General features: G+C 48.2%; 1 protein-coding gene across 2 annotated transcripts in view; it reads right to left on the bottom strand.

Moving 5' to 3' along the window:
* The window catches only part of RHBDL3 (rhomboid like 3), a 67,086-nt gene extending 52,106 nt beyond the window's left edge, over positions 1–14,980 (bottom strand). For both annotated transcript variants that reach the window (XM_059828259.1, XM_059828260.1), the window contains exons 1-2: positions 14,861–14,980; positions 11,243–11,266 (exon numbers count right to left, since the gene is read on the bottom strand). In XM_059828259.1, coding sequence (XP_059684242.1) covers positions 11,243–11,266; positions 14,861–14,980 — 144 coding nt within the window. The remainder of the gene's footprint in view (positions 1–11,242; positions 11,267–14,860) is intronic.
* Positions 14,981–22,439: the final 7,459 nt, after the last annotated feature.

Here is a 22,439-nt window from a genome sequence, read left to right as displayed (position 1 = left end):
CTGTCTGCGTGACCCAGGTGTGGGCATAGACCTGGCCAGGACAGAACCTTCCCCCCACAGCAGGTAGCTTCAGATCAGGCTCCCTCATCCCACAGCCATGTAGCGGGGCAGCAAAGGGACCTGGTACAATATTCAGCTGTCTTCCCCTCTCTTCTTAACAGGGGGAGAGGACAGGCCATGCACTGCCTGCAGCTTTCTGAGGAACCGTAGCTCAAGCCTGTGCAGCTCAAACATAGCAAACAATTGCACAGCTTACTCCAGAGCACCCTATGTTCTGCAAAAGGGTCAGCTCTGCTCTTTGGGGTGATGAGTTATTGATCAGAAAAGAGCAGCAAAGAAGCATCATCTGTCCCAGTGAGCAAAGGCCCTACGCAAAGCTCTGCCACCAGCTAAATTGATAGACCCTAGCAAAGGAGAACAGGAGTCAGCAGGCACAGCTTTGACTCTAACAATACAGGCAGTTAAAAATCCAGTATTAAGGACTACTGAGTAATGCAGGAGTGATGGGACAGATCGAGGGTTACCGTAGTAGTCTGATTAAGTGGGAAGAATGGCCAGTCATTCCCTCCCTCCAAATTAGTGTAGGATGACAGGGGCTTCATCATCTGTACAATGTTGATAAGTATCTCATCACTGGCAAGGAACACAATACCAGGGCACTCAGCAACATCCCTTCTCTGATGTCACATCACAACTGGCACATGCAGAGCATCCTCATCACAGGAGGCAGATCCTGAGCAGGGCTGACTGTTTGCCTGCTAACATCAGAAAAACACCTTGGTGTTCCCACTGGGAAAGAGCTCATTCAGCTACACCTCACAGGGAACAGTGAGCAAAGAATGACCTCAGAAAGACTACAGCACTCACACTGCAGAGAGCATCTTTCCTTGAATGAACTGCTTTGGCTCGGGTTGGGTATGCATAATTCAGGATGTTTTAGACTACAAGAAACCATCCAATGCAGCTTTGTGTCAAAACGCCACCCACACATCAGCTACATAATTAATAAGGATGAAAGAGAACATTATCCCAAGCTCGTATTCAGATTCTCAGTGATCAGTAGAGCTTGTTATATTCTGTTCGGCCTCAGAAGTCCGCAAAAGGAATATACTTCATGCATCATACTGCATGCTTGGTCATTAAATACAGGCTTATTATGCCCATAAAGTCACTGTTGCTTGCAAGTGTGGAGCAATTTTTTGCATGAACTAGTTTGTTTTGCAGTAGGTCCAAAAGTTAATTAGTTTTCACAGTTTTATTACTCTATATGGTCAAATAACAGCCTGGAGCTTCCAGTCAGCTGGAACCACACAAGATCCAGAAAATTCTCAATGTGCTTTTCAGGACTGTTTACTAGGGCCATAAATCAGCAGCTGGCAAATGACTTTCTGCCCCAGCTCTTCTTGGCCACCAGTACCAACCCTAAAAGATCCCATAAATCAATGCAGCAACAGCAGCTCTCAGCTCAGGGGCCAAAGAGGACATAAGGCTGGAAGACGCTGTTTCAGACACATATGACAATTCTTTGGGAGACATTTTGGCAATCACCACCCTGGTAGATGTCACCCAATGCACCTCGTCTTGTTGAAGGGGACTGTGCTGCATTTACACTCCAGCCAGCTCCAGCTCTCACATATAACTATGAAGCTATGCTGCTGCTCTCTCCACTACAAAAGCTGTTTCCTGTCACGCCTGACAGGTAGATAAACTGGCCATTGCACTCATTGATAAAAAGACATGGCTTTGCCTTCTACAGCATTTGGAGAGGCCAATGACTGCAGCAGGAGGCTCCCATCAGTTGAAGCGCACACAAGCAAGCCAGCACACTACAGCCTCTGGGATACAGACTGACTGAAAAGCATTGCAAGAGCAAAAACCTCTGGTGGGGATGCCCAACACTGGAGAATCCTCTAAAAAAGCCAACGTACGCTGTAGTTTATAAAGCTCTAGAGGAGACAACATCAGAATATTTAACGTGCTGAAGGCACGAGAGCAATCCTGCACACATACACATATGCGCAAGACATCCCCAAACAGTTCCCAGGGCTGGCAAATCCAAGTGTGATAACGCAAATATGCAGCTCTATAAAGATTCTTCAGACACTGTATTTAGGTTGGAAGGAAGTTATTCCTCCAGCCATAGTCTCCAGGCACAGCTCAGAGACCAAAGATAGGAGCAGCAGGACCATCTCCCATGCTCTTCACAGCAGTCTCCCCTAAGGGGGCTGCCTAAATGCACCAATCAATGCAAAATAAATGTTTCTCCAAAACCCAAATACTATTGTCAAAGGACACATGAAGGAAAAATGTTTGTGCCTTCCCTGCTGACTGGGAGGAGAACAACCCAGAGACATAAATCCAGTGACAACAAGACTGTGTGCAAAAGCAACTCCTCTATTAGCAACCAAGAGGAAGTAGTAGCTAAGGGAAGAGGCAGCAGTTCAAACAGAAGGAACTACAATAAACACTTTCATTTTCCTCCCCAGTGCAAACAACAAGGCTAAAAGCAACATCCTTCCATGGAGGTCACCGCCTGCAGTGAGGAAAGATACTTAAGGCCCACCTCCCATTATTTCTCAGCATGAGGGTAAGTAAACGTGTGAGAGGAGTGGCAGGAAGCCAGTGGAGGGAAAGAAGCATCTGGCTCTGTTTCAGAGCCAAGGAGCCGAACTAAAAACCCACTTTGCTCTCCAAATCCCTTAGGGCACAAGCCGTTCCGGTACCAGCCCCAGCAAAACATACAGTTGATGTTAGGCGTATAATGGGTCCAGGACAATTGTCACACTTTTTTTCAAGTGCTTTGCTAGACCAAGTCAGAGCACCCAGGATCAAGTCCTCTAGTAGTTTTTGTGAAACTTTCTATTTTTTACCTTTTATAATACTGATCCTTTCTCTGCCAAGAGGTAAGCATGGCTATGTCTTGCTGGCTGTAGGCTGTCATCAACAAGCACTTGCGCTACAATCATACATCACAAACAAGTACGCTACACAAAGCAGGGTCTCCATCATCACTGGTACCTAATCGTGAAGGATCACAGAGGCAAAGAGATGCTTTCTCAGGAAATGCTGCCCTGAAGAAGTGCATGAGACCAGAGGTTTGATGGTAGTCACAAACAGCTTTGCCTCTAGCAGCCTCGTTTATTTTTTCCTCATGCAACTCAGGAAACTCCAGAGTATTTGCTACTTACAGAGTACGTCAAGTATCAAAGAACAATTCCTAGGGGTAAGATTGATCTTGCTTGTTTAACATCAGCTTTGTACATCTTTACTCTTCGCACCAGCAACACAGGGTCACTACAGACAGCTGTTCCTAAGCAACAGGAACATATACTAAGAATACATACATTCTGTGTGTCTTCCTAGTGCTGAGGTTTTAGTTTTAGAGTTGAAGATATTCAAAGTGAGACTTCTCTGCATTCTCTTCTTGACTCCCTGGCACAGAAAACAACCCCACACTACAGGCACCGATAATTAGTCACTGCTAAATAAAGTCACTTCCAGAGAATCTTTACTTGTTTGTGCTTTTTAAAGAAGGAACAGAAGTTCCTACTGGAAAGTTCTGGGTTGGTCTTGGAGCAGTTGATGAGAGCGCAACAGCAGCCCTTGCACAAGACACCTAACATAACACAGGGACAGCCCAAGGCAGAAGTCAATCTCCAGGTTCCTCTACTCCAACACAGCATCCAAAAGAAACACTACAGGCTTACAATGAGTTGGATGGTCAGATCTCATGGAGTCCTTTGGATGATCTTCACCCCATACAACAGAAAGTAAAAGCCAACTTTTCCAGCTGAAATTACTGTCAGAGAAGTACAATTAGCCAGCTGGAATCCATCAGGGCACAGAATATCATGACTGGTCTCAAAAACAAGTATCAGGACAGGTATGATTACAAACATTCATGACCTTCACTACACATTTCATCAAGAGGTATCACCTCTGATGACAGAATATCCCCAGTGTCATCAAGAGTAGCTGAATCAGGAGGGATACCACCACTCTGGAGATTAGGAGAGGAGAGGGAAAGAAGTGACTGTCCCAAGAGCTACAGCTTGAACAGGCAAAACACTGCAAGGTTTGAATCACATAAAAATCCAGAGCATTCAGAGATCAGCTTTCCTCAGCAGCCTGTATGTACGACAGTGCAGGAGAACAGCCCATCACCTGCACCCCATCAACTTTGACTCATGGTGTGTTGGTACCAAGCTGATTTCAGACCAACACATTGTACAATGCCTAGTGAGGAGGCAGAAAGAGATCACAGCTTCCTTGGCTGCTGTCAAACTCAAACACGCCCACTGCTGCATTTAATTTGCAAACGTGCCCCGGTACATTTGCACTGACTGCAAATACCGGAAGGCAATGGGAACATCATACTTCCTACCGCAGAGGAAAAACGCTTACTTTCCAGGTCTGGTAAAGAATAACTTTAAAAGCCCTGAAAATGCTACAGGCATAAGTGATGATGGTGTAGAAAAGCATCTCCAAACTGTTTCTACTCGCTAAGCAGCTGGTTTGTTCCTCTGGAAACAGGATGATCTCTTCCCCTTCTCTGTCGTAACAGAGCATGCAGCCACAGAGCACAATGCACCAGATGATTTGCAGAACAGCATCAATCCACTCTGTGTTTATGGCTTCCCCCCCCCTTCCTTTCTTTTTAAACATGCAGGCTTAAATGTTCTTATTGCTTCAGTGATTTTCTATATGCAAGACAGGATTTGAGAACAATGCATTAGCAAGGATCTATGTGCCTAAAAATCATCCCGTACATTCAGCTGAAACAGCCGAGCATACGCTACCAAAGCTGCAGCTGGGATCAGGAGGCAGCAGAGAGATACAACAGTCTGAACGCAGCTTGCCGTCCCTCTCGGACGCTGTACTCTAATGTGCAAGTTTCCAGGCAGCACAGATGTGGAAGGTACGCAAATGTGTAAAGAGTAGGAAGCCTCCTGAGGCTTTTACAAATCTAGAGACATCAAGCTGCCAGTAACTCACGAGCTATGTAAGACTGACTCAGTCTCCATGTGCTTTTCCGTGTGTTTGTTATGACTCCTTGAAACATTTCAGGAGATGTCTACTTCTACCAGCACAAGCTTAATAGTGCTGTGTTTGCTACACTGCTGATGTCTGCATTATACCAATGGCTTCTACTCCCAACTTTTTGCACTAGACAAAGCCAACAGTCTCCTTACAGGCTGGTGAGATGGGAGAGAGGAGTATCTGAATAGCCAGGGAAAGGGGAAATGGAGTAGCTGATCACAAACTTTTCACGCTGTAGGGAAGGTGTAAATACAGACAATCCCAGAGACCCGCATCCAGCGTAGGGGCTGGCTGGTATTCAGTGTGCAGAGGTATTAGAAGATTAAGGTGAAACTTGAGGATTTTTTGCTGTTCATCCTGCAAGAGGCAGGAAGATCATTAATGACCTCCAGGTAGCTTTTTCATGCTGAGCTATCACTCCAGGGTATCGTGGCTAAAAGCCAAATCTGGGTATAAACCTTGAAGTGCTGGGAGATTGCCATCCACTGTAACAACACTGGGGATGGACATAGGCTAATCCAGTCATGATAAAATACAAGACATTACTCTGCAGAGGGAATAGTCTCTTAGACATCTATTTGCTGCTCAATGCTTCAGTTTCCCTCCTTGACTGAAGGGAGGATAAATTCCCCTCCCCTCTTTCCTGGGGGCTGCTGTATTCAAAAGAGCCTCTGGCAGAAGGCAGTGAGCAGTTGATAATCCAGACAGCATCAGCAAACCAATCTCCTTCAGCAAAGACAGATCCTCTCTTACCAGCCCATTCTTCCCTTCAAGTTTGTCCACAGGGCAATGAATTTGAAGGGACCCTCTTTTTTTTCCCCAACCCCATAACCCAAAGTGGAGGAGTCAAAGGGTTAATGCCGCATGACAAAGGTCAGCCCAGTTTGGGGAGGGAGGAGAAAGGGAAGCTTTGTGGCCACAGACAGCAGCTCCCTGCGACCAAAACACCACTTGAGAAATGTAAAGTGATGGCGCTGCTCAGAAAAAAGGCTGGAGAGCCCTGCCTAAATCCCAGGGCTTTATCACTCACAAAAGCCCAGCCCCTTGAGTCATTAATCGTATGCTCCATGGCTGGGTGCCTCAAAGAGCAGCAGATGACACATGCCCAGCTGCTATTGCCGCCCCTCCTCAAGGTAGCGGGGCAGAGGCAGGTGCACTCCCAGTGCCCTCTGCTCGAGGCTAATCTATTCTCCCTCCTTGTCCTCTGCCTTTCATCTCCTCCAGCAGCCCACGCTGACAACTGTAAATGAGATTAGACTTCAAGGCGTGGGGCAGATGCAGAACCCCCTCTGTGCATTGCCAAGAGACCCTTGTAGCTTTTAAAATGTCTTTCCCCTTTACAATGCACAGCTAGGTGGAGGGGGAGAAGGGGGCAAATTTCTTGTCACGCTCACAGAAGCACCTAATATAGCAGACAAGGCAGACCCCAGTTTTAGGGCCTGGATGCTAATCTGTTATCACCATGGACAGTCTTTCCACCAGCACCTCTGATTCTCCAGTTCATGTTAGGAGATGAAGTAACAAGTGTATGACTATTTCCTAATTCCAGTTCCTATAACTTCCTCTTTGCAGCACCACTCCGCTTAAATGCAGACATAAGTCCTGACAAACACTAATGTAACAAGGCAGCGATAGTCAGAAATTCAGGCGAGGACTTGAAGGTCGCACACAGCCCTGTGCTCAAGCCCCTGCCTATACTGCCGCTCTCATTGCCATAATTTCCTATTCCTCATCTTGCAATTTCTGCTCCTCCTGCTCCCAGTGGCCCACACAAACCAGTGGTAAGACACAAGCAATTTGTCAGAGAAAGTGGTAAGATCTCCAGGCACAAACCACTGCCTAGAGCTCGGAGAGACCTGCCCGGCGAGGCCTGCCCACCACGGGCAGCAGGGGTTAGCCAGCAGCAACAGCCAGGGAAACTTCTGAAAGTGAAGTGTGATGTTTAGCTCAACAGTCACCCAGTAAACACTGGAATTTCTGTTTCAGTGTGGGAAATAGCTCATCCTGCCTGTGTTAAAGGCTATCCAGAGAAAAGGGACACAGTTAAGATAAAAGATCAAAGTAAGTCCCTTTCTCGGTTACCGCCAACCATGGTCAAAGCTGGCGTGATTTTATGGATTGCTTTGCAACTTCAATCGTGCCGGAACCAGCCCTGGATTTAAGGCGGCTGCGATGTCAGCATATTTTCAAGCATATTTTAATGTTTTATGAGACCATGGCAGAGCAAGTTCAGCTGCACCCACTGCTGGTAGTGTCAGCAACTGAACTCTTCCTGGCAAGTGCGCGCCTGGTCCAAGATATCTCTACAGCCTGGTTTCTGAACTCAAGTTTTCCATTAGCTGCCTACACAGACCGGGTAACTTGGCATCTCTCTGCATTTCCCATAAACTCTGTTCATCTGTTGCCATCACACCCACATACAAGTCTCAGGAAGGAATCCAGGATTTCTAAAGCAGCTGCAACAAAAACACAGCCTGGATTGACAAGCAATAGGATCAAGGTGCTGAGCCAGTGAGGAGGGTCTTTTTGGAGAGTTTTGTGTGTGTCTATTTAAAACAAGTTTGTTGTCATGACTACAAACCAGAGTACGGGTGAGAAGAAGTGAGAACTCCAAGATGAGGGCTGATAACGTTAATTCACCCTTGAAATCTCAGCAGCCATGGGCATGGGGAAACAGATGATCATACAAGCTCTTGCATCTAACAAGGCTAAAAGCCACCTTCAGAAGGCAGGTCTGTCCTAATAACAAACGTCGTCCTCCTAGATAGCCCCTTTCACCAAACACAGCCAAGGGCTGGATAATACCGATTAGCCACAGTCATCTCTAAAGCAGGGGCACTGGGGACATAGAGGCAAAGAAGGGCACCCAAGGCAAAAGTACATAGCAAAGCACGAACAGCCCCTCGGGGCACTCATCTGCAGACTCACTCTCTAATCATCAGACAACTTGGCTTCAACAAGGACAGTGAGATGTTCTCATGTCTGTGTGCAAGGCAATTAACAAGGGATCTTAGTAGCACAGAGAAGTGTGAAACTGTCAGGACCTGCTCCTGGGATTATCGCATTTTTAACTTTACCAGAAGATTAACAAAAAAACGGCGGTTTGGCCAGTGAAGAACAAAGAAAGACCCCAAGTGATTGCGGAGGGATGGAGAGAGGCAATGCCTTGCTCTGCTTAGAGGTTGGATTCCACACAGAGACAGCGTGGAGTGCTCAGCGACGGTGCAGCCTCTGCAGAAGGCAGCAGATGCGGAGCTAATGTGTGTGTGTGGGTGGAGGGTGTTTATGAGCACAATAAATAAATGTATGAATCCCTATAAAAGTTCCCGTATAAAAGTGAGTTAGAGCTGCCTGAGGGCCACGGCCTCATAATAAAAAACGCATCTTGTAAGCACAGTATGAAGCAGCAGCTGTACTGTAACTGCCTGGCTGCAGCACTGAAAAGCCACGTGCCTGCCTGCTCCCAAACTCTTGGGTGAAGTGCTGACCCCGCTAAATCCAGGAGGAATTTTGGTACTTGCTTCAGTGTAGCCAGGATTCTGCCCTGGGAAAGTTTCTTTGAACCTCAAAGCCTAGGAAGCAGTTCTGAATCTGCCTTTTTGCCAAATTTAAGTTCTTTTACTTCTAGAAAGAAGCAATCTGCAAGTGGCTGGAGATACTGGCTTGAGTCACTGACAGTTCCCAGCGTGACAGATTGGAGCTGGATCAAAACAAAGAAAAAATTCCTCCAGAAAGCATCGTCAGTCACTCCGCTCCCCCAAAATAAACAAGCAAATAGCCATGCCTTATGGCTGAGCAGCAATTTTCATCAAGAAGTTTTGAATTTTTAATTTAAGATGCTGGGGGGGGGGTCATTAAAAACCCTTAAATTTTGTATATCTGAATAGAAACCTACGTTTTTATCAGTAAACCTAAATAAGAGTATTTAAAATATAACTCCCCACAGAAAAAAAAAAAAGCATTAATAATAATTTCTTTCCCCCCTCAAAGGCAAAGGGGGGGGGGGAGTGCTGACCCCTCCCTCACACTGTTTTCTGTCATACTCCATCACCCCAGAAACAAGAGACTTGCAGACTCCCAGCCTGTGAATTCCCAACTGCTTTAACACTTTCTCCAGAGACTTTTCTTGCTCTGCTGCTCTCCTGGGAGATGGTGAACTCAGAGGCCCATGTGTCCCAGCTAAGAGGGTGATCATCAAACTTCAGTCCCAGCCCATGAGTCACAAACACACAGGGCATGTGAATCTTCAGCCACCCATTTCCACTCTAAGCACACATAAAGCCAGGTCATATCTTGCAGGGAAAGCTGCAACTGTTCCGAATTTCAATACACAGGCTTTCTCTAGTTATTAAGACTGTCCTCATGTTTCACATGGATGCCAGTAGGAGCTAAACAAAACATTCGCCTCTCCTACCAGCACAGAGCTGCTGGGAATAGCAACCTTGTTCCATGACAAACAGCATCTTGCAATTCACTGCAGGGCTAATTGCATTGCATTGCTGATATAACACTCAAGGAAGACGTCAGCTCCTTGGCTTTGCCCACAAGCAACAAGGACATTATTGATTTATTCAGGACTTAGGACTAGTTGTCACAGGTTGCATTCTCTTTGATAATAAAGCCTTACAGACAAGGCTTAAACTTCAGCTGCAGCCCTAATTGAAACATAGCTAATTATTGAAGGTCTGTCTTTACAGCCCATTCCCATGTCACTGGGGTAATGTTCTGTAAATCCAACAGTCAAATTCTCCCCTCCCTTAAAAAGAAAAAAAGGAGGAAAAAACCCCCATCTACTATTCAAGCAAGTCCAGTGGGAAATTACAGATTCCTCTCTTTGAGCCCGGGGTAGCTACCAGCCAAGAGTACCATCCCACAAGGACTCAATGACTTCAAAGGATGCTTGTAGAATCAGACTCCAAATTAAGGCCAACGTTTGAGATGGGGGAGAATTCAAAGTGGCTGAAACAAACATTCAGCCCAGACCACAAGCAATTTATCTTGCATCCACCTTTTGAGTGGCAGCATACCCTACGAGCCCCAGCAAATTCAAATACACCACACAATTTAGGTGCGATCAACAATTATAGTAATCTAATTCCCAACTGCCAGCTTGCTTGACTGTACAACAACAAATGTACTGCAGTCCAGATGCATGGATTAGCAGTCAGTCACGGCTAACCAGGTATAAATGAGCACTCATCATAACAGGCAGTCCAGTTATTAGCCGAATGATAACAGGATCCCCAGGGTACCAAGGACATCCTTTCGCAGAGACTGCACCAAAGCTTTTGGCTTTGCAGTTCAGTCAGAAGCAGAAGCAAGATTATCGCCTCATAAAGCAGGGACGAAATCCCATCCGAACTTTAGTATTGCCAGGACAATGCCAGCATCAGAGTAGGCTCCCTTACAGAAGGTGACATTTACACGCACACGCAACAGCACAAAAGTTTATGACATCAACAGAGTGCTGCAGTTTAGAAGCAAGTCAACCCTAGAAAAATCCTTCAGTTTATAGCTGCTTCACATTTCAACCTGGCAGATGGAAGGAATACCACAAAGCAAACATGTCAGTTAAAGCAGCTAAAAGCATAATTTACAAACTAGAATCCACAACCCAAATTCTCATCAGCTATAACTCAGAGTTCTACAGAGCTGTGCTGATTTCAGCCAGCTACAGATCTGACCCAAGGCATTTACCTGATACAACCATAGTCTTTGGTACAGAAGCAGATACTTTGCTAATTCTGTGCAAGTTTAAAGCAGCAGGTCCTCCCCTGGAGCACGTAACCCTGCAGAAGTCAGTTTAGCAGCTGGGGAGTCATTTCAAAGAACACAGTGCTGGTTTTACAGGACCTAGTTTGCCTGCCTCAAAGAGGATCCTTTAATCCACAGAGCAAGGATAACGCAACTGGCAGCAAACAGAGCACCTCCTGCAGCACCTCAGCTCAGACCCTGCGCTAGGAGGGATGGCCAGGCTGGGCCCGCTTCTGTCCCTGGCTACTCTGAAGATGAATTGAAAGGAAGGCCCAAAGCAGTAGTGGTAATTAGGACTTGGACACCAGCATCCTGGGAACTGGGAGCATGGAGCACATTACTCCTAGGCTGTATTTTAAATGCAGGGAAAATCTAGTACAGAGGAAATTAACTGGAGGTTAGACTCTTTGCTCACAAGACAGAGACAATATATCAGTTGTTCACATACCTGATCAAATAGGGCTTTCCAGTGCTGAGAGGCAATGCATAAGGGAGGAAAAAGAAGAAAAAGAAGGTATAAGAGCAACGACATTAACATGCAGTAAACTGTAGAAGTATATTCTAACAGAGAAATAACCAAATGATTTAGTGCCATTTCCAACATCCTTCTTCATCCCAGAATCACCTACCCTTCCGGGGGAGGAGGCAGGGGGAATCTACCAACCACAGGGAGGACAGTTTTCATTTACAAATCCAAATTAGGATGAACTCAGAACATTCATGTGTTAATTCTGTTTTCTCCCGCTTTGTCTACTTGCAAGCAAGCAAAGAATAAAAGGCTTTTATTACTCGCAGGGATCAAGAAAGCTTGGTGTACATTGAGGGGAGGGAGGAGTTAGCAATGGTTTTTCAGATCACTTTCTGAGGTCCTGTGGCCGAACAATGACCCACAGACCACTTTGTCAGGTTGTCAGAGCCTTGTCTGCTGCCTGCTCCTAACTTTGGCAGGGACTTGCTGCAAGGTCTTTGATAACCCATCGGTTCTTTCAGCCTCACACGTCCACATCTGAAAAACACGTAATTCCTCTCGCACAAGGTGGAAGGGGGGGAAGGCTGGACAGAGCCCATTACAAGGATTTACCCCACAACTTTTATTCAAGCAGATTAAAAGCTCTGTATAGGAGGAAGCACCACTTCAACACAGATGACCATGTGAACACTCCACAAGTCCTTGTCACCTGGGAACAGAAAAAACAAGCTGGCGACTGGCTCAGATTTATGCTTTCTACAAAGACCGACATCATGTCACCTCCCTGCCCCAGGCTTGCTGTCTCACAATCCTACAGAACAGAGGAAATTCCTAATTAATTGTTTAAGGCTCTCTCTCATCTCTCCTGGATTTGGGGGCCAGCTGAGAAGAAAGCAACTTCCATAGGGCAACAGTGGGGTAACCCGTGGCTTGGGGTCCCCAGAAAGAAACTTGAGCGTTTCCAGCTCTCCTGTCTGAAGTGCTGTTCAGCACACCACTTTGTTTCTACCTCATTCACCTTGAACGAGAAAAATAACAAACATCAGACTCATACAAGCAAATCTCCTCACTCTGCTATATGCAAAGCAGAGCTCTGGTGGGAGTCTTATCTAGTCGTGGAAGAACATTTCCTTTCACATGGTAGACAGATCTAAAGCAGAATTGACCAGAGAGACAGTGGGATATCAGGCCACAGAATTCCATTTAATCAGTTGAGTTGTTAGCTCCCCTCCTCCCCATGCCTCTATCCATTTATAAACTCCCATTTATCATCATAAATGAGCCCAGCACTTTAAACAGAACATTCTGGGACTGCCTGAATCCTGGCTTTGTAGAATGCTGCTCCAAGAGCTGTAATGACATCACAGCTGAGCTGCTATACACTGTCAAGGCTGTGACAGCCAAACCTCCACTATGTAATATTTTCGTGGTTAATAACACGTAAAGAACTGACCTTGTGTCTGTTCTTGCTGGCCAAGCCAGAGAGCTTACATCAAGCTTTCAAATGTAGTAATAACAACAGAAAATCAACCTCCAGTTAGGTCTCAGGGGGGCATGCTCCTAGCACAGAGCCGTTTGAATCTGCAGAGATGATGCTCTGTAGCCTGCTCGTTTCAGCAGGAAATCTTGGCTGGGGAGGAGGAGGGCATTTACACCACTTCCTGCTCTTCCGACTTGCAGCTGATACACGATACCTCAGGCTTCTGTCACATCATCTACTGCCAGGTCTCAGCAGCTTCCCATAACCAATGCGACTGCAGGCTCTAGCTCCATTTTGTTGATTGCAGAAAACAAGGTACCAGAGTCAAATAACAATGCAGATCCCAGCGTAAGTAATGGCGAGACACTGCGAGCTGGATCAGACCCAAGCTGCCCTACCTCAAGGTCAAGCAGCAAGTCGGTAGCGGAACTAGGATAAGATTCTAGATTTCACCAGGGAAAGCTCACGGTCTCTCTCCTGTCTCCGGAGCCCAATCCTGCCAGGCACTCAGCACTTCAGCATCTCCTGGGCCCCTGGCAGGATTGAATTGCTAATGGCTGCATTCGTGTAGAGGCTGGAGTAACTCCAAGGGGCCCATGTCTATCACAACAGGAAATCTTTCTTGTAGACCATCCAGACAAGCACAAAATTTGTCAGGGAAGAAAAGATCACAGTCTGAGGTAAGCAAGCACAGGGATTTGGAAACCTGGACTGTGAAAGCTCCTGGAAATCCACCCTTTCTGAGTGAAAACTACATATGCCCCTCGGTCAGGCATGCTACTCTTAGGACTCTCTGGCAGTGTTGTAGCAGAGGTCAAACTGCATCACGCATTCCCTCCTGACTGTACAGTGCTTAGGAATACAGCCTGGGGAATGCAGCTCTACCAGGTAACTGCACTTCCTCTGCTACCCTCTGGGAGGAAAATCCAACAGCAACCGAATTCTAGGTGATTCACAAGGAAGGGCTGGGGGATGAGGAGCAGGCACTGCCCTTAAGCAGCCCCAGGCAGGTTCCTCCAGCAGTGTCATAAAAGTAGAGTGGAAAGGGGATGTGCCATTGCTGGAGACCCATTTCACAAGTGTCCCTTTCATACCAGTGCAAGACCGGAGACAGAGCCCACTTCAGAAAGACATTGAGTATCACTGCTTCATCCCTCCATAGACAGGAACAGAGCCTGCGCTTAACCTCTGCAGACTGAGCACTTTGGACAGTCCTCATCCCAGCAGAGTTTGCTGGGAAGGAGAGCTGCGAGCAGTCCTGGCATGCACTGGGAACGCAGGATCTGCTCCCGTTCGCTCCCTCCCAGATAGGTGCACCGGGAGCTCCTGCCTCCGGGACCGGCAGCTGCAGAACTACCGCCTCAGCGCTGCAGGCTTTGCTGCTCAGCCTGGCAGGAGCGGATTCAAAGCACACAGGACCACTTGGTGTCCTTCTAGGCTGGATGAGCAGAGGCAGAGACCCGGTGCCAAGTTATCCCACCCTCAGGTGCAATCAGAGCTCAGAGGGTGGAGAGAAGCTATCAGCCCTGCCGAACCGGGGAAAAAACTTCCTCGGCTGTTTGTTGCTCGGGGGCTGGAAGAGGGAACAGGCTCGCGGGAGCGTTTCGCATCTGTCACCCTCCGAGTGCCTGGGACTCTGGAAAAGCTCTCTGTCCCCAGGAAGCCCCTCAAGCCGAGGCGTCAGCCCCTCTCTGTCCCCAGCAAGCCCCTCAAGCCGGGGCGTCAGCCCCTCTCCAGCCTCTAGAGACGCCCCTGCGCGCAGCCCCGCTGCCCCTGCCCGGCTAGCCGCAGCTCGCTGCGAGCCAGCATCTCCCCGGCGGCGCGGCTCCGGGCGCGGACACCGAGCGGACCGGCAGCCTGTCCGGGCCGCTGCCGCCGGGGCTTTCCGGGCTGGGACAGGGAGGAGAAGGGAGCTGCGGCCCCGGGGACCGAGGCGGAACGGCGGCTGCCGGAGCCCGCAGAGCGGCCGGAGGGCGGCGGGGACGGCGGCTTTCCCTCGCCCCGGAGGGTCACCAGTCCCATTCCTCCCCCCATCCCGGACTTCATCCATAAATAGCTTGAGCCGATTAACCTGGCCTGGGGGAAAGGGGGGAAGACACCGAGCAAAGGAAACTTACATCCTCTGCGGCCATAGGTAGGACATCCTCGGAGCCCAGCACCTCGATTTCTTCCGCCTCTGAGCTGGCAGCCACAGCAGGGGAAGAGCTGGCGTGAGGCTCCGGCAGCCTGTCTCCCATGCTTGGAAACGGTCCCCCTCCAGCTCCCGCCCCCCCCTTCTCCCCAGATCCTTAAAGAAATTAAACCTAGCTGCTGCTTGGCAAACTTTCAAACGCAGCCGAGCCTGCCTTCATGACTCCCGCAGCCGGGAGGGGAGGAAATCCTCCATCCAGGGAACATCCAATTAGCGCGGGCAGCGCCGGCGGGCGGCATCCCGGCGGCCGGCTCCGGACGGGGCAGGTGACCCCTCCCCGCGCCGGCTCGGACAACTCGCCTCCTCCCGCCCCTGCGGCCGGGCGGTGCCCCCAGCCCGGGCCACGGCCGGCGCCTCCCCCGAGCCATGCCGGCCCGGGGGGGTGGCCTGCCCTTCTCGGCGCGGGGGAGCTGCGCGTCCCCGGGGGCTCTCGGAGGCAGAGCCCGGAGCTGCAGCACGTCCGAGGATGCGGGCTGGGCGGCGACGAGGCGGGGGGAGCGCCGGGTCGCTCCTGCCCGCGGCCGGGGGAGGCGGCGCGGCCCGCCCGGGCACCGCCTCTCCGCGGAGCGACCCGGCGAGGTTCGGCCGCGGCCCGCACCGGGCAGCCCCTGCGGCAGGGCCCGGCCGAGCGCAGCCGGGCAGGTCCCAGCCCTTCCCTCCTGCCCTCGCCCGCTCCGATCCCGCCCTCGGGTCCCTGCCACGGGGGTCCTGACGCTCTTGGTCTCGCTCAGCAAGTGCGGGACGCTGGCAAGACGTGCCGGGTGATTTGGGCTTTCTGAAGCTAACTTCTCCATCCCGCAGAGTCTCACGATTCGGGGCTGGTGTGGGGTTTAAAATTCTTTACCATAATTATTTGTTCCTATATGTCAAGATGGGTATCTTAACCATCTGGAGCCTGGACTAGGAACTTGACGAATGCCTTGACTGAAGGCAAAAATCCAGCAGTTTTAGCTCCTTCCAATCAAGTACAGAAATAGCAGGTTGGCAAGGGGGAAGGGCGAGCAGAGCCAGGCTGATCCACATGATGCCAGTGCCTCTGCTTTCTGCTGCACCGACAGCCAAAGCTAGACGGAGCCCAGAGTCAGAGCAGAGAGGATCCAGCACCACAGGCCACGTTTTCTTGATGCAAGAGCTCCAATACCAGATCAGACACACCTCAGCCACAAGGACAGAACCAAGCTATAAGTCCCTCTTTTCCCTACAAATTTGTTTTAAAAAACAACCAACAACAAAGGCAAAAAACCCCAGATAGAATACCTCTGGAACAGGAATGGGATCTTCCCTCCAGCAGTAGCAGAGCATACAGCAGAGACTCTCTCTCCCATCCACAGCTGTCATGAAACTCCATACTGAGTATACTTTTGATCTGGATCAAATGTATCCCACACAGTAATGGGAAACCACACAGACCCGTGCTCTTAGCCACTGCATCCTAGCTTCTTGGTTACTACAAGATTTTTCTGCAGGAAAAGGGGAATGGTGCCAAGTTTTTTCCATGTGCCCACATAAGCTACAACCACCAGGGAACAGCAGATTTCCCCATCTCAGCATCCTGCGTGGCTGGCACTAATTTAAGGTCAGGGCCAAGGGCTAAAATATCATCCCACACAGCTGAGCAAGGTCAAATAAAGGTAATTATCTCCTCTGCCCCCTGGTCTGATTCCTTGGAAAGAACAACAGGAGAACTCAATCCTGCAAATGATCCATATAAGGAGATCAAATGAAAGAGTTACGATGATAACCTTATCTTGTAGTACTGCCCAGTTGCCCCATCCTGAACAAACATGAGAAAGAAATCTGTTATCTTTAAGGAGCACTAAGGTAAAAAACTTCCCTCTGTTCATGGTTCTGAGTCCAGCTGATCACAATCCTAGCCAAAAGACATTTTTTAAAGAAATGCCCCGTCCAGTATTTTGAAGATTTTAGCTAAACTTTTAAAGCAAGTGTAGGAAGTAAACCTTTGGACCTGAAGAGCAGAACTTTTCTATTTTGGGATTCAGGTGGGAAAATGACAACAAAATAAAAGCTCTTCAGGGGTCTCCAGTGCAAGTGATGAACAAGAGGGCTTCTCTCCCCTTAATGACCAGAACTGTCATCATCAGTTAAACAGAGCAGACCTTCTTCAGGTTTAAAGGTGATTCCCTCAGCACAGCATCCATTTCTTGCTTGTCTAGAGCCTGTCCAGCCTGCTCTCCCAAAGCGTAAGAACAGCCTACCAAATCCAGCACTTTTGAGAAGCACTAAACCACTTCACTGATACAACACCACCCCTGCCAAAATATTCCAGGCACTAAAAGCTATTACAAAAACAATCTCTTTTTAATTAAAAAACTAAACCTCATCAAAACTTCAAAACAGATGGATAAGCAAAAATATGCTATGCCAACAGAAAGAAACAGCAATCATTTAAAGATGTCTGTAGGGAGGAGGGAGATGAGATTTTAAAGTAAAGAGAGAATAAATGAGCTGAATTTCAGAGGTAACAGGTTCCACACAGTTGGGGACTGCCATGTCAAGAGCTCTGTGTTGCCTCTGATTCCAGATGCTGGCGGGAAAATGCTAACCATGAAGTCTAACATAAATGCAATAAACAACGGGGAGAAACCCCAAAACCTTACCTTAATACCGAACTCCCACTGAACTGGAAAACTGCTGCAAAATTACAAGTTCATTTTTCTCCTCTAAGGAATGTTCTTCACTAGTGGTAATGATAGGTTTTTTTTTTTTTTCCAGGGAAATATCTCTGCACATTGCACATATGAGCTAGTGCTGTGCTATAATTGTCACAGAAAGGAAATTAACAGTATTCTAATGAGGAGTTTTGTTACAGGCAAATTATCATCTTCCAAGTCTGTGAGAGCCTCTTAATTTAGACTGTCATTTCTCCCCACTGCATACCCTGGTGACTACCTTGGAAAACAGTAATTGCTAGAGAAACTAGGGAACTGTGGGCCACCACAGAGCAGATGCAGACAGAACACAGAAGGGCACCAGAAGAAACTTAGGGAGAAAGAATTTGAGATAATAAGCCCTAATCCATTTTCACATTCAGTCATGTAGGCAACCTTTTATATTCCTAATACTGCAAACAAAATGTAGATATACGTCCTTCGTATTGGAAGTGACTAAAAAGTTCAACTCATGAATATGCATAAAAAGCCTTCAAAGTAGGGACCCAGCCAACATCTGTTAGCTAAGCCTCCTGGAGCAAATCAAAACAGTTTGTTCACGGGTTCCTTTTCCACCCAAAGTAGCCCCAAAGGGCTTTTACAAAACTACCCAGCTCTCACAATTGGAACTAAATGGAGCAACCTACCCAGCTTGATTACTGCACTGGAGCTCAGCCAGCCGCCCAGCCCTGGAAGGCAACTGCTGAAGCAAAATGCAGTATTTTGGATCAGAAGCCAAAAACATTGCACCCGAACACAACCCTAGCAAGAAGTTAGATAGCACATACAAAGTTGGGACTGGATCAGACCAGTCAGATTAACCCCTTCAGACTCATGAAAATGGCAAAAAATCTTTAAGGACCACAGATAGTATGAGATTGGGGTTTAAACTGTGTCCAAAAGGTAACAGTGGCAAAGGGCTCTTTCAGTATCAATGATACTCCTTGTGGCTGGGACAATACAAGTTTACCTTTTAGGATCAATATAAATTAGACCGTATGTGCTGTCTTTTGGTTGCTCCCTGATTCATGAATACTTTTCCTCCTGAAGAGAAGGAATAGTGGGAAAAAATAAGGTCCAATCTCTTCTCTGATGTCTAACTTGTGTTGCAACACTATCCTCCTGCCCCTCCCTATTCCCCATGTCATACTTAGAACTTTTTCAAGTCCCACACTGAAAAAATAGGTTCTAGTCTTTTTCCACCTGCTGCTCTCTTCTGCCCCAGTAGCTGTTATTGGTTGCAGATGGTTCTAATTATCTTTTTGGTTATAGCTGGGGAAAGCTAGTTAAATCCACCACTAATCCTTATTTGGGTGGTTGTCTTAAGAGGGAGCTCTCCTATCAGGTCAGCCCTACAGCATTTAAGATGTGTGTCTGCTCCTTTTTAACTGTCACCTGAAGGGATCATAGCACACATTGGCAGGTTCATCCCAAATTAAAATAATTGTTTGAAATGGAGACCAATTAGTAACTGAAGGTTAATTTCCAACATAAAATCAAGTCATGCTTACAATTAATCCTGAACTGACAAGCTTTCAGACAGGAGGTCAAAGCTGAGGGGTGAAGGATGTGTCTCCAAGGAAGATGAATCAAGATCTTTGTCCTCTCAGTGACTTTATACCACAGCCAGGCGATTCACACATCAGACTGAAGAGGAGATGGAGTCTGGTTTTGGAAAATACAATGAAGGAAGTTGTTAGGAAACTGACAGGATCAGAGGAAAGCAAGCTAATCACTGTTAAGAGAGTGTGAGCAAGTAGAGAGTTGACTGGGCTGCTGCTCCTTCGCCCCACCAACCAGCACTGAACAGTAACAGCTCAACTTTTTGGACTTTCTTCTTTACGTGCTCCATGAGTAGAATACTTTCCCCTCACAGTGGCTATAATCCTCACAGGATCCAGGAGGATACAGTGAACATCGTAACTCTTGCCCAGGTGGCACAGCCACAGGGGTTTTCACACAGAACACCGGCCACCCGCCCCAACGGAGCTGCAGCACAGTGGGAAACCAAGCCTTGTGTTCTCTTCCCAGCTTCCAGGCCTTGTGTTCTCTTCCCAGCTTCCAGGCCTTGTGTTCTCTTCCCAGCTTTCAGTCCAGGAAAATTCCTCGCCCTAAACCCATGGAGAAGGCCTGGTTTTATCAAAGTACCGAGCGCTCGATTCCGTTCTCCCCGGGCGCGCTGGCAGCCCCCGGAGACCTCGCCGTGAGGGAGGGCAGAGCCCGCCTCGGGGCAGGGGCGCTTCTCCCCCCCCGCGCCACGGCCCTCCTCAGCGCTGCCGGCTGGACAGGCGTTTTTCCTCAGGGGCCGTCGGGCCGCGGCCGTGTGGGACGGCCCGGGGAGCCCACCGCGGCTCTCCCCCGCCGCTCCCCGGGGGCTGGCTGAGCTGAGGGAGCCGTTTCACACCGCCAAGCCGGTCCCCGCCGCCCCCTCGCTCCGGCGACGGGCGGAGCCGCTGCCCTGTCAGCTCGGCGGCAGTGCGCCCCCTGGCGGCCGCTCCCGGTGGCTCCTCCCGCCCGCTCCGCGCCGGGTCCCTCGGGACAGTCCCGGGAACCGCCGGTCCGCCCCAAAGGTGCGATTTTCCTGTTTCCACAGAGACGCGTCCCTTCTACTGCTTGTTGGGCGATGAGTGTACAGCGTGTTCGTTTAACGTGAAAATACTCACGGAACAACGAACACGTTTTCCTAAAGCGGAAGCAATCTCACAACCCTAACAGCAGCCCTTTACGGAAAACCAACAATTCTGTTAGCGGAGCCCAAACAGCACTCGCTGGCTGGCTGATGCGCGAAAGGCCTCGACCAGCACACCGGAGCCAGCCTTTCCTTCCGCACGCCCCGCGCATGGAGTCACTGCCGAGGCAGCGCCGTGCACAGGGCCCAGCCCGAGCGGGAGGGCAACTGCTCCGGGTAGATCAGTAGCGTCCGCACCAGTCTCCCCCACAGAAAAATATGGCAACAAACGGCGTAATAAAACACAAGCTACTCATTGGAACAGCAGTTACAACGCTCTCGTACGTGGCACAGATGATGAGTGGCGTCATTAATATAATACTGAAGAGATTTCTATGAGAGGGTATCACAGAATCACTAAGGTTGGAAAAGACCTGTAAGATCAAGTCCAACCATCAACCAACAAACCCCCCCATGCCCACTAAACCATGTCCCGCAGTGCCACGTCCACACGTTCCTTGAACACCTCCAGGGATGGTGACTCTACCCCTTCCCTGGGTACTTACGGAAGGTGAGTGGGAATCCTAACGAGTGTGGTATCAGACATTTAGAAGTGTTTTGGAGCCAACAGCCACTGACTGGTTTAAAATAGCAGGCCCTCCCCAGAACTCTGACCTTGGAGATAGGCCAGGCAGTGCTGCAGGGCCTTCAGTCTCTCAAAAGGCACTTCAGCATCCATATGTTGGCAGTCTGAGATAACTTTGTGAGAAATTAAGTCCTGAAATATCCTTTCAGAAGTGCATTGAGGGGTGGGGTAGTGGGAATAATCAGCAGCATTAAGATCTACCAAGTTAGAATTTCCCATTAGGAAAACAAACAAAAAAAGTCTCAAGGCACATAAATATCTAGTCTTCCCTGTTCGCTTTGATGTTAAAAGATCAACAGGCCCAGATGAGCAGTCAAAGATCCCTGCAGATAAGTTACACTATCACAGTGGTCTTCCTTTTCATTTTCTATGACAATCTGGTCACCCTCTACCAAGGCAGGTATCTTGTACCTAAACAAAAGAAAAAAACAACCACAAAGCAAGTGATCTATCAGCTCTTGAGAACACATTGTGCACTTTTCACCTTTCATGCGCCATTGCTGCATGGCACCACAAGCTCCTGAGAAGTACTATAACAATTCAGGGACAGGGAAACATTGGCTTGCTCAGGTCATCAGTTCAAAAGCTCTACATAACAGGGATGCATTTTCTGCAACATGGATGTCAGAAGACATCTCACAGAAAAAGAGTAGGAAATGGCGTTCAGCTACCTGACAAACCTTCCACAAGCACTGTCCACAGTCACATTCAATAACTGGCACTTGTGAGGCCGCACTGTACTATGTCCAGTTTCAGGCTTCCTAGTACAAGACAGACACTGACGTACTGGAGTGAGCCCATTAGCAGAAGGCCACCAAGCTGGGTAGGGAGCTGGAACAGCAGATAGAAAGGCTGAGAGAACAGGTCTTGTTCAGTCTTAAGAGAAGGTTAATGTCTGGGAATCTAATTTCTGTGGTCAACGGTTACCTAGTGGGAGGAGGATACAGAGAAGGTCTCTAACGATCACTTTCCCTGGGAAAATGACAAGATTTTATACAACAGCATACACACCTCCCCAGAAAAGTATTAGCCCTCTTTTCTTCAAAAACTTTTAGAAAATTAGTAATTTTCTAGATAGAGTGTAATAGTTTACAGATTGGGAGCCTTCTAATGTTGTTGATAAAACTTTCTCTTTCAGCTCCTCTCACCTCACTTCTCTGGAAGGTCAGTGTAATAGACAGGCATTCACTTTCCCAAACAACCCACTGAACTATTTACTTTCTTCTCCCACTCTATTTTTTCCTTGACAGTAAACACAAATGTCATGGTTGACTGTGCATTTGTGTTTCTGCTTTAAAGTATCATATAAGTCACTTTTGTCTTCTGATAAAAATCAGAAATAACCCTCTAATGGAGGCAGCACAGTCATAAGACAAATCAAAGAAACTAGGTAACCAAGACATTTAAGCTCCAACAACTGAAGGCACTAACAATACTCTCTTGGATAAAGGACAAGGTTTTATAAGGACTGCCTTTCAGAACACGGGAAGGGGAAAAAACAAAAAAAAAAAAACAAACAAAA

The sequence above is a fragment of the Gavia stellata genome, chromosome 22, assembly GCF_030936135.1.
Source record: "Gavia stellata isolate bGavSte3 chromosome 22, bGavSte3.hap2, whole genome shotgun sequence".
NCBI classification, from domain to species: domain Eukaryota; kingdom Metazoa; phylum Chordata; class Aves; order Gaviiformes; family Gaviidae; genus Gavia; species Gavia stellata.
Note: the sequence above shows the minus strand (reverse complement) of the source record. Positions and strands in the feature narration are given on the sequence as shown.